Source organism: Hyperolius riggenbachi, chromosome 8 (assembly GCF_040937935.1).
Source record: "Hyperolius riggenbachi isolate aHypRig1 chromosome 8, aHypRig1.pri, whole genome shotgun sequence".
Taxonomy (NCBI): domain Eukaryota; kingdom Metazoa; phylum Chordata; class Amphibia; order Anura; family Hyperoliidae; genus Hyperolius; species Hyperolius riggenbachi.
The window spans coordinates 92,497,020-92,509,915 of NC_090653.1; the positions used below are offsets into that span (position 1 = coordinate 92,497,020).

The 12,896-nt window shown below is 42.5% G+C and overlaps 1 protein-coding gene across 1 annotated transcript in view; it reads left to right on the top strand.

The window, feature by feature from the left end:
• The window catches only part of VAMP7 (vesicle associated membrane protein 7), a 51,713-nt gene that overhangs the window by 11,775 nt on the left and 27,042 nt on the right, over positions 1 to 12,896 (top strand). Inside the window, exons 2-3 of the mRNA XM_068250897.1 lie at positions 8,291 to 8,443; positions 10,787 to 10,844. Coding sequence (XP_068106998.1) covers positions 8,298 to 8,443; positions 10,787 to 10,844 — 204 coding nt within the window. The 5' untranslated portion in view covers positions 8,291 to 8,297. The remainder of the gene's footprint in view (positions 1 to 8,290; positions 8,444 to 10,786; positions 10,845 to 12,896) is intronic.

The window sequence follows — 12,896 nt, forward strand, 5'->3', positions numbered from 1 at the left end:
AGCATTTGGCGCCCTTTTCCACTAGCAATCACAAACGCCAGCGATTGCGATTTTTCATTAATTCTGTTATGCGATTGTGATTTTTAATTTGAATTGCATTATCACTCTAAAAATCGCTCCAGAAAGCGATTGCGATTTCCAAATCGAATCACTATAGTGGAAAATACTTCTTATGATTTCTATGATAAAGTAACAACCCTAGCGATTCAAAAATTACTAGCGATTTGCGATTCAGCTGTGTAGTGGAAAAAGGCCCTTGGAGACAGGGCTGTGGAGTTGGAGTCGGAGCAATTTTGGGTGCCTGGAGTCGGGAAAAAATACTCCGACTCCTCATGAATTTAACCTGTAATTAAAATAGAAAATGTGATAAAGTGTTCTATTTCTCAGATAAGTCATCATAAATAATTTATATATACAGTAATAGCTGTGCTTAGTTCACAAAAATGAAATAAATCAATTAAAATTAGTTACTTGTGCTGCTTCAATAAAGCAGTCCCCGTATTTTTAAAGTCAGATATGCATACAGTATCTGATTGTGACTGTACAGTATATAATTATGTGTACACAGGAATCTCTTAAATACACTAAATAACATCTATGCTGTAAGAATAAAGCCTGATGTGTAGCTGTGTCACTAATAGAGATGGTCAATGAGATGGAAATAATTCTGCGTTGATGCTGATTTATGCAAATGTATGGACTCTCTTTGCTGATGAAATCAAATAATTTGATATGTTGTTAAAATTTGGTTTGGCGACTATGAATCTCAAGACATCTCAAGCTCACTCCAACCTGAATTATCGCAAATTCTTTCTGTTTTAGAAAAGCAAAATTTGTTTTTCTTAACATCTTAGTAAGGGGGCTTTTAGGACCATTATAGTCCCTTACACACTCCAATTAGTTCTGGGTCACCATGAGCTTGCTGGTTAGTCTGTGCCTCTCGGATTCACAAGCCCTACTCCATAGAGCCAAATTAATCCATGCCATGCACTGATGAGGATCAAACAATCCGAAACAGTCTGTATGCATGTTGGATTATTATGGCTCTGTACAAATTAACAAGCTGACACATCATTGCATTCCAGCGGTTCTGGAGGTGTGTTTAGCTTCTAAGGGTACATTGGTTAATTTGCATATATTCAGCAGTGTTGCTCTGGGAGACATCTCAAGCTCACTCCAACCTGAATTATCGCAAATTCTTTGTTTTAGGAAAGCAAACTTTTGTTTTTCGTGACTATGAATTAAAGGGTACCTGAGACGGATGAATATATGTAGAGTATGTAGAGTATAGTACTACTGTGTAACAAAGTAAACCTGAGACAGATGAAATTAAAAGTTTTATACATACCTGGGGCTTCCTCCAGCCCCCTTCAGGCTAATCAGTCCCTCGCTGTCCTCCTCCGCCACCTGGATCTTCTGCTATGAGTCCCGGTAATTCAGCCAGTCAGCGCAGTCCGGCCGCATGCCGCTTCCTCAGCCAGGAGCATTCTGCACCTGCACAATTGTGCTGCGCAGATGTAGTACGCTCCCGGCGGCAGAGTGTGTACATGCGCACTACGCCAGACTGGATCAAGTACCTGGACTCATAGCAGAAGATCCAGGTGGCAGAGGAGGACAGCGAGAGACTGATTAGTCTGAAGGGGGCTGAAGGAAGCCCCAGGTATGTATAAAACTTTTAATTTCATCTGTCTCAGGTTTACTTTGTTACACAGTAGTACTATACATATGCACTCCCCACAGAGCTGCAGGGAATCCACTGAGAATGTTGTGCACATTGAACACAGAGGTATTGTCTATCACCCATAAACCTGGTTCAGATTGTGCATGAAGAATGTGTAATAGAGGTAGAATCCCCTCATTCCCCTGTAGAGTCCCTGCACATCACTCTTACATGTACCCACAGTTACATTGCCTAGGGCCTGATAGATGTTCTTTGTTCCGGTCTGTACCTTTTTCAAGTACTCTTACCAAGGACTAGTTTTAGTCTATGACTAAAGGGAATAAATATGGCAGTCTACATATCCTTCTCACTTCAGTTGTCTGTTAATAAAAAATTGCTAAGCGTTGGCAGTTAAAAGACGATTTTCATGTTACATACTTTCAATCAACAAGATTGTAATATGCAAATAAGAGGAGTCGGAATAGGTTGAATCATAAACTGAGGAGTCGGAGTCAGTGGATTTTTGTACCAGCTCCACAGCCCTGCTTGGAGATGGTGGAAAGTCCCTGCTAGAAGGAAAAGCAGCTTAAAGGTATTTTCCACTTCCATTCTAAATGTTAAAAGAAAATAAACTGTTGGAGTAAAGCCCAGTGCCTGGGATGCTTACATGCGCTTATAATCAGCGCTTCGAACCATATTTAGTTCATTTTCAGCTAGACCAAAACCTTTATTTCTAGGCTTGAGTAAATTATCCATTTTACTATGACTGAACCATGGCTTATCCAAATGTGTTCTGTTCTACAAATGTGCAAAGAATGCAGTCATCATTTTACCACCTCAATTTTAATCAGATTTTAGTTTTATAATACTTAATGCAGTGCAAAGAGATAAATCCATCAATCCTGAGCTGTTCCACCTGATCAATCATTATTATTTTGCATTGGAATTTGTCACGTTTGAACATTGTGATTGTACTGGATGAAAAACCGATCCCGTAACAACTGCACTATTTTCTGATTCAATGAATCCGTTTCTTACATTGTGCAAGTTTATAGTGTACCCGAGTTTCGGGTACAAAATTTGATACTTCGATAGAGAGGGAAGCCTCAGGATAGGATTGAGGATACCCTCTGTATTCTGATGTCCCCGTCACTGAGCGCAGACCCTCGGAAGATTATCGACAAGGCATCGGGGCCATGCAGCTACTATGCCTTCAGTGTGGCCGCACAATAGCTGACCCAGCCTGTTCGTGCATGCACAGTATGCAGGAGCCGCTTCACGGTCGTAACAGTGGAGGAGTGCAACCCCGATCTGGAGGGAAGCTGCGCTCAGCAAGGGGGGGACAACAGAGTAGCAAGGGAAGCCTCAATAGGATTCTGAGGCTCCTCTCTCTTAAAGGGAACCAGAGATGAACATGAAAAAGATTTTATACATAGCTGGGGCTTCCCCCAGCCCCATAAGCTCTGATCGATCCCATGCCGCCGTCCTCCGCTGCCTGCATCTACGAGAACAGGGTCCCGTCACTGACGTCATCAGAGCCAGCTACGCAGGAGACGTGCGCCCAGCGGCTGCTGGAGAGATACGCAAACAGCGCACTTCCCTTACGCTTAGACTGGATCCGACTCACAGCAGAGCAGGGTCCCGGTTCTCATAGTTGCGGGCAGCGGAAGACGGCGGCGTGGGGTCGATCAGAGCGTATGGGGCTGGAGGAAGCCCAGGTACAGTGGAGGAAATAATTATTTGACCCCTCACTGATTTTGTAAGTTTGTCCAATGACAAAGAAATGAAAAGTCTCAGAACAGTATCATTTCAATGGTAGGTTTATTTTAACAGTGGCAGATAGCACATCAAAAGGAAAATCGAAAAAATAACCTTAAATAAAAGATAGCAACTGATTTGCATTTCATTGAGTGAAATAAGTTTTTGAACCCCTACCAACCATTAAGAGTTCTGGCTCCCACAGAGTGGTTAGACACTTCTACTCAATTAGTCACCCTCATTAAGGACACCTGTCTTAACTAGTCACCTGTATAAAAGACACCTGTCCACAGAATCAATCAAGCAGACTCCAAACTCTCCAACATGGGAAAGACCAAAGAGCTGTCCAAGGATGTCAGAGACAAAATTGTAGACCTGCACAAGGCTGGAAGGGGCTACAAAACCATTAGCAAGAAGCTGGGAGAGAAGGTGACAACTGTTGGTGCGATTGTTCGAAAATGGAAGGAGCACAAAATGACCATCAATCGACCTCGCTCTGGGGCTACACGCAAGATCTCACCTCATGGGGTGTCAATGGTTCTGAGAAAGGTGAAAAAGCATCCTAGAACTACACGGGAGGAGTTAGTAAATGACCTCAAATTAGCAGGGACCACAGTCACCAAGAAAACCATTGGAAACACATTACACCGCAATGGATTAAAATCCTGCAGGGCTCGCAAGGTCCCCCTGCTCAAGAAGGCACATGTGCAGGCCCATCTGAAGTTTGCCAATGAACACCTGAATGATTCTGTGAGTGACTGGGAGAAGGTGCTGTGGTCTGATGAGACCAAAATAGAGCTCTTTGGCATTAACTCAACTCGCTGTGTTTGGAGGAAGAAAAATGCTGCCTATGACCCCCAAAACACCGTCCCCACCGTCAAGCATGGGGGTGGAAACATTTTGCTTTGGGGGTGTTTTTCTGCTAAGGGCACAGGACAACTTAATCGCATTAACGGGAAAATGGACGGAGCCATGTATCGTGAAATCCTGAAGGACAACCCCCTTCCCTCTACCAGGAAACTGAAAATGGGTCGTGGATGGGTGTTCCAGCACGACAATGACCCAAAACATACAGCAAAGGCAACAAAGGAGTGGCTCAAGAAGAAGCACATTAAGGTCATGGAGTGGCCTAGTCAGTCTCCAGGCCTTAAGCCAATAGAAAACCTATGGAAGGAGCTCAAGCTCAGAGTTGCACAGAGACTGCCTAGAAACCTTAGGGATTTAGAGATGATCTGCAAAGAGGAGTGGACCAACATTCCTCCTAAAATGTGTGCAAACTTGGTCATCAATTACAAGAAACGTTTGACCTCTGTGCTTGCAAACAAGGGTTTTTCCACTAAGTATTAAGCCTTTTATTGTTAGAGGGTTCAAAAACTTATTTCACTCAATGAAATGTAAATCAGTTGCTATCTTTTATTTAAGGTTATTTTTTCGATTTTCCTTTTGATGTGCTATCTGCCACTGTTAAAATAAACCTACCATTGAAATGATACTGTTCTGAGACTTTTCATTTCTTTGTCATTGGACAAACTTACAAAATCAGTGAGGGGTCAAATAATTATTTCCTGCACTGTATGTATAACATTTCTTTCATGTTCATCTATGGTTCCCTTTTAAGAAGGGTTCAGCACAATCTCTTAAAGGGAACCTGAATTGTGAGGGATGTCTAGGCTGCCATATTTATTTCCTTTTAAACAATACCAGGTGCCTGGCTGTCTGCTGATCCTCTGCCTCTAATACTTCTAGTCATAGACCCTGAACAAGGATGCATTATTGTCAGATCTGACAAGATTAGCTGCATGCTTGTTTCTAGTGTGATTCACTGCAGCCAAATAAAATCAGCAGGGCTACCAGGCAACTGGTATTGTTTAAAAGGAAATAAATATTGCAGCCTCCATGTACTTCTTGCATTCGCTTCCCTTTAAAGTGTACCTGAGATGGTGAAGTGTAGCTTATTTATACTTGCCTTAGGCTTCCTCTAGCTCATAAGGACCATGGCATCCCTCACCGTCGTGTTCGGCTCCTCCGTTCTGCCACTATGACTCCCGGTAATCCGGTTAGTCGCAGCCAGTCATGGGCTTCTCCGCATGTGCGGCTCAGTCATGTGTACCCCGCTCCTATCCCCTGGAACGTTCAGCGCAGACGCAGAATGATCCAGGGGACAGCAGCACAATGAGGGTTGCGCGCTGCCGAGCCGCCCATGCGCAGAAACCCACAATTATCGGATTACCGGGAATCATAGCGGCAGAATGGAGGGCTCGAACAAGACGATGAGGAATGCTATGGTCCTCATGGAGCCGGAGGAAGCCCCGAGTAAGTATAAATAAGACACGCCTCACCATCTGAAGTTCACTTTAAGGCAAGTACCTGTGGAAATCTACCAATGAATACTCGTTACACGATCTATCTTTCAAGATGTTAAGTGGTGGGATGTGGATGACGAACCTTACACGAATGATCGCATTGTTAAACGAAGTGCGACGTCCACTGCCTTTAGTGGAAATATTATTGGCTCTGAACGAATGTTTCTGATTTGATCTGCCATGCCGGTCTTTCAAAACAAACATTCCTCACTGTATATCGGACGTCCTTTAACGTCGTTTGCTGCTTTTTTTTGTCAGCTGGAAGGAACGTTTGTCAAAATGACAGATGAAATCTTGCTGTGGGTATGGACTTAAAAAGATGGTGACAGAAATAAAATGCATTGCATTCCACGAAACCTGTGCATGGAAGCTGTACCATTGACTGTTATTATGCAGCGCTTTCTGTGAGATTTTGGCCCAGTTTGGAGAGGAAGCTGCTGCCGAGCTTTCGTGGAAAAGGGCTTTCTCACAAAAGAAGGATCTCTATTTCGCTTTGTGATAACAGATTATGTCTATGCAAAGCCGTAATGATTTAGTCGTATAATTATGCTCGTTAGCGGATTGTAGACTTTTAACACCAGCTGCCAAACGTACCATGAATAATTACTTGCAAAATAGTAATTTGCTTGTTCTCCTCGGAGAGCATTTCTTTCTCTTGCTAGACTGGAAATGTAACGTTTCTTGCCTCTAGCAGATTCCTTGTGATATGCTGGGAACATCTGCCTACCTCCTATTGAGTAATGGTCACTTTAGCTTTGGTTGCTTTTTGTGGTAGATTTATACGACACTGACTGACTTACAGCAGCTTCTGCTTTCACTTTATTAAATGATGGGACATCCTAGTAAAGGCTACCGGTTTATTACAAATATGCAATAACCTTAATTTGGGTCAGTTGTAGAGTTCTATCTACAATTGACCCTTTCCTTCCTCTGCATCCTTTTTTGGGACACTGCTGGAATGTGCAATGTAGGAATTTTTATAAACTTGTATTTACAGTTTCAGGCCTTTTTCCTAAATATAGGTGGAGGAACCCTATTTTTATCTTTTTATTAAAAAAAAAAAAAGTCTACATTATCTGTGCGCGTATATACATTTTTAATTAGATTTTTCCTCCACATTGGCACACCAGGTGGTGTAAGAATGGTGGAGTGCGCATGTATGTTGATATGTGAAGCCTATGATAGAGTTTGTTGGTTCATGTATTAACTAATATGTACTCTTTATCACTTACTACTGTGCAATAATGGGTACCAGTACGACATATAGCGGGTGAAAGTAAATACTGCACAGCTATGCCCTCCATCTTTGTGTCCAGCATCTTGCAAAGATTTTTATCTGATGGGAAGATCAACTTAATAGACTGTACAGTATGCGCTCATACTACATGTCACAGTGGATAATGGTATGTGCCAGTAAGTTACTTGTATCCTCTGTGCTCTGACCTGTATGTGTGTCTGCCAATACAGGTCAGAGTGCAAAGATCGCAGAGTGTTTGGTAGTGAGCTGCTAAAACAAGTTTAAACTGCAGTTAAAACTTGAGCCTTCTACACACGTGTGAGGTATGTCGTCTGGCAAGGAAATTGGACGCAATCCATCTGGCAACATTACAGGGCCGATGTTGACAAGACGTGTCGCTAGCTAGCCTGTAGGGGACAAGGCCTGAGAGATCCTGCTTAGAGGGGAGTGTTTCTAGTTCTCTGTTTTGTGGGCAAATTTTGATTTGTTTTTTCTTCTAATTGTAGTACACTATTAATAATCACCATTATGTCTTCTGTCTGTTTAACACCCAAACATCGCCAATAAACTAGTGTGATTTGCTATTTTAAGCAGGTGTACAGTAATCTCGCAACAAACGTTGAGTTTTTTTTGCATAACCCCATTCATGGCTGGTCCTAGTCAAGAACCGCTGAAGTGAGAAGAATATGGAGGCTGCCATATTTATTTCCTTTTAAACAATACCAGTTGCCACTTGCCTGGCAGCCCTGCTGATCTATTTGGCTGCAGTAGTATTTGAATAACACCAGAAACCAGCATGCAGCTAATCTTGCCAGATGTGACAATGTCCGAAACACTTGATCTGCTGCATGCTTGTTCAGGGTCTATGGCTAAAAGTATTAGAGGCAGAGGATCAGCATGGTAGCCAGGCAACTGGTATTGCTTAAAACGAAATAGATATGTCAGCCTCCCTATTCTTCTCACTTCAGTTGCCCTTTAAATAGTGATATCTTTATTGCCTGGACTGGTTTAGGTTTTATACTAGACCATTTTGTTTAGGATTTTTATGTGGATAAATTGGGTGATATCAATAGGAAGGCCAGGAATTTGTGCCATGCTATGAGAAGAATCTGTGTCAAGCCTTATCTTATATTCCATCCCAGGCAAGTGAAGGCAGGATGACAGGACCTCACTCACTCCGACGTTAATTGACACTTGATGTTGGAGAAGCTGATTCTATGTAATGAGGAGTTGCAGCCTCTTCTTCTAACATGTCCGCTTTGCTCTTGGCAGGGGAGAGATGGCGATCTTGTTCTCTGTTGTTGCAAGAGGAACCACCATCTTGGCCAAACATGCCTGGTGTGGGGGAAATTTCCTGGAGGTGACAGAACAGATCCTGGCCAAGATCCCATCCGAAAACAACAAGCTGACGTACTCCCATGGCAGGTGAGGAGAAGGCTGTGTATTCTTATGGCAAATTCAGGACAGGTTTTTTTTCTCGAAGCGGCTGCAATAAGTGCTACTGCTGCTTCTTAAACATCAGATTGCTTGTTACTGTTGTTTAAAACTTTAAAAATAGATTTTAACCTTATGCTGGATACACACGGTGCGTTTCCGCACTCGATGCGCCCGTCTAATCTCGTCAACTCTATTATTTCCGAGCGCATTTCGATGATTGTTAGGTCGATTTACATGTAAAGTATGCCAAATCGACCTAACGATCCATCGAAACGCGAATCGGACATGTCGGAAATAATCAAGTCGACGCGAATCGACGGGCGCATCGAGTGCGGAAACACCTTGTGTGTATCCAGCATAAAATACAAAGTAAAACCTTGGGATTCTAGGAATGTCCTATTTGGGAGGATTATAAATGCAATGGTTTTATCTCAGCAGTGTATTTTTGTTTCAGGTTCGCAATAACAGTGCAACACCGCCATCCTTTTTTTTTGTTTTGTATAGAATGGATAAGCTTACAATCTTTGTTGTCTTACTACAGTCAGTGTCTCTGTTCAGGAAGATTTTCCTTTCTTTTTGTCCAGGAGGTGAGCAAGCTCTTCTGCAGAGATTGGGAAGCAATTAAGTAAAGTTTTGTTTTTTGGTAACTAAAGAGAGAGGTCAAACTCTATCCCAGTTTTACTGCCATTGCTTGTGGCAAGCCAGTTTCTTTCCGATTGGGGTGCAAACAGGAGTAACAAACTAAGGTTCTGGTCAGCAGAGCCATCAAGTTTGGCCCGCAAGTGATTTCCCCCTTTGCATTATTTTTGGCCTGCTCTAGACCATCAGGGAAGCTAAACTGAAAGTGATGCCCTAGATCACGAGGGAAACCATATAGAGGAGGATGGGGAGAAGCACTAGACACCAGGGAACTGTATAGGGGAAGGTAGTGGTCCCTAGAAACTAGGGAACTGTATAAGGGGAGGAGGCATTAGACACCAGGGAATTGTATAAAGGGGGGGGCACTAGACACCAGGAAACAGTATGGGGAGGCATTAGACACCAGGGAACTGTGTAGGGAAAGGTGGTGGTCCCTAGACACTAGGGAACTGTATAAGGGAGGGAGGAGGCATTAGACACCAGGGAATTGTATAAAGGAGGGGGGGCACTAGACACCAGGAAACAGTATGGGGAGGCATTAGACACCAGGGAACTTTATAAGGGAGGGAGGCGGCAACTAGACAATTGAGATTGACCTGCAACTTGGTCCCAGTGTTCAATTTTAGCCCTCTTTGTATTTGATTTTTACACCCCTGTTTATATGGAGGCTGCCATGTGCATTTCCTTATAAACAATTCCAGTAGCCGGACTTCTATGCTGATGCTCTTCCTGTAAGGGTGCATTCACACATCCGGTTTTGATTAGTCAATAATTGGGTTGCTATCTGCTTAGGTGTCAGACACCCACATGTCAGTGCATGTGCCGTTCTCTTGGTCATGTCGCTGTTCAGCATGAAGACAGGAGGGGTAGCTTTGGTCCCACAACCAGGAAGTTCATGTGTCTTTAAAGTAGTGCTGTCATGAGTGAAAGCTATTGGCTGCGTTTGCTGCCCCGATTTTTCAAAATGATTTGATACCTTCTGAACACCTCCTGGGTTGTGGCTCAGCTTCCGATTGGCCATGTAAACAGCCTCAGTATTTCTCTCACAGTCGTTTTACTTTCAGGGCCCTTTTACAATTGTGGGTAATTCCTGCATTGTGTTGCCGTAATTTACCTCAAGGGGCCGCAAAAGCAATGAAAGTCTATGGAGACTTTAACACTTATAGCGGTCCGTTGCTGTGCGCCAGAAGTATGCGAGCCAACGAAAGCGCAACAGTGTTACCACTAGCACCGTGCTTAACACGCCATACTTGGGGTAAGAGAAGCCTATGCGCTCTCTGCAGAGAATCCCCGTGAATACGTCATTGAGAGGGGGGTGGTGGGATGTGGCAGGAGCATCCCATCCCACAACAATGCAAAAAAACAAGTGTAAAACTGGCCTTAAAGCAAACGTAAAAAAAAAAAATATAGCCACTAGAAACTAAACAAATGGTGAAAAACTGTCATTAGTGGTCACTTTTGCTATATCTGCATTTACAAATAGTCATATCATCTGATCAGTGAAATTGTTCTGATCTCGAGCCATCGGATGTATTAGTGGACTATTTTTATTTTATTTTTCTCACTGTAGGAACTTTTTGAACTTGGTATTTATGTCTACTTCTGTTGCTCCAATGAATAGATTGCTAGCATTTAGTGTTCCATGCCTAATACTGTAAAATAATTTTCTCTCTTTCTGCTCTACCTCCACAGTTACCTGTTCCACTACATCTGTCAGGACCGCATCATATACCTGTGCATCACCGACGATGTGAGTTGGTTTGATTCCTGTATAAAGCTATTGTGTACAGAGATTGCACACCACCACGTTAGCTGGGCCTGTGCAAGAACAACTGAAGTGAGAGGTATATGGAAGCTGCCATGTTAATTTCCTTTTAAGCAATACCAGTTGCCTGGCTAGCCTGCTGATCCCTTACCTCTAAGGGCCTGAGCCCACTAATGCAGTTGTGCGCAGTTGTGTCCGCTTTTCAGCAACACATCAATGTTACAAATGCTGAAAAGCAGATACAACTGCGCACAACTGCATTAGTGGGCTCAGGCCGTGATACTTAGCCATAGACAGCAGGTCAGATGTTTATGGCATTATTGTCAGATTTGACTAAATTGGCTGTGTGCTTGTTTCTTGTGTGATTCAGCAACTACTGCAGCCAAATAGTCCAGCAGGGCTGCCAGGCAACTGGTATTGCTTAAAGAGACACTGAAGCGAGAAAAAAAACTATGATCTTATGATTTATATGTGTAGTACAGCTAAGAAATAAAACATTAAGATCAGATACATCAGTCTAATTGTTTCCAGTACAGGAAGAGTTAAGAAACTCCAGTTGTTATCTCTATACAAAAAAAACATTATCTCTACGACTTTCAAAAGTCGTGGAGAGGGCTGTTTTCTGACTTTTATTATCTCAACTGTTAGTTAACTATTTACTTTTCCTTTGCCAGAGGAGAGTTCATTAGTTCACAGACTGCTCTGAAAGAATCATTTTGAATGCTGAGTGTTGTGTAATCTGCACATATTAGAGTATGATGCAGTGTTAAAAAAAACACTATATACCTGAAAATAAAAATATGAGAATATTTTCTTTGCTGCTAATCTTCTAGTAATTATTCATAGTACACAACCAATTCATTATATCATATATTTTTTTTCGCTTCAGTGTCTCTTTAAAAGGAAATAAATATGTCAGCCTCCATATACCTCTGACTTCAGTTGTCCTTTTTACTGAAGACCAGAACTAGTGAAGCCTGAGACTGATTTACATGGAAATAAATGTCTTACCTTCTTAGACGATCTGTGTTTTTGGCTTTCTATATACAGGCGGTCCCCTACTTACAAACGACTCGAGTTACGTTTTAGAGCTACAAAGTTTTTTTCTTCATGTACAAAATATAGAATGCTGCTTTTTTTTAACTACATATGTGTTGTTAAGTTACAGTGTTGTATAAATTGTTATAAGCAGTTTAAAACACTTTAAAAGCACATTAACCCCCTCCCGACCGCCTAACGTCGATCAGCAGTGGAAGGGTAGTAGCCCCAAAACCGACTAACGCCAATTGGCATCAAGAGCGGTGGGCCGGGATTAGCCTGCCAGCCGCGATTGGCTGACGGGCTTTTGGGAAGATAAAGGGGAAAAAAAACCTTTCTTTACATCTGTACAGCTCTGCGATCTAGCGCAGCGCTGTACGGGGGACACTAAGCTGTCTCTCCAAGCTGCACACATTCAAATCCTTCTCATAGGCATCCGCCTAAGAGAGGAGGTTACAAGTCTTAATTGCAGCCCAGGGCCAATTTAGGGGGGGGAGGAGGAAGAGAGAGGCTTAACTATGGCCAATTTAAAAAAAAAAAAGCTTTTTTTTTTTCTATTAGAAAAATTAACTAACGATTCCAGCGATCAGAGACCACCAAAAGAAAGGCCTATTTGTGGCAAGAAAAGGAGGTAATATTCATTTGTGTGCTAAGTTGCATGGCCATGCAGCAAACTGCTAAAGCTGCAGAGTGCTGAATTGTGAAAAATCGCCTTGTCACTAGGGGGTGTAAACCTGTGCTCCTCAAGTGGTTAAAAATGATCACAAAAAACAGTTTATACTGTGTGTCTAAATTCAGAGTTGTCCAAAAGTAAATAATTTATCCATGTTTCACCCTTGTTTAACACAGGACTACGCCTACAAACATATTCATCTTATAGCAAAGTCCTCATGTCTGAGGGCATAACAGGGACTGTACTTTGAGTTTTTTTGTTTTTTTTTTAGGGGGGGGGAGGTTGCGGGGCATAAAATACGCACAGAGCCCCCAGTGCCATCTAAT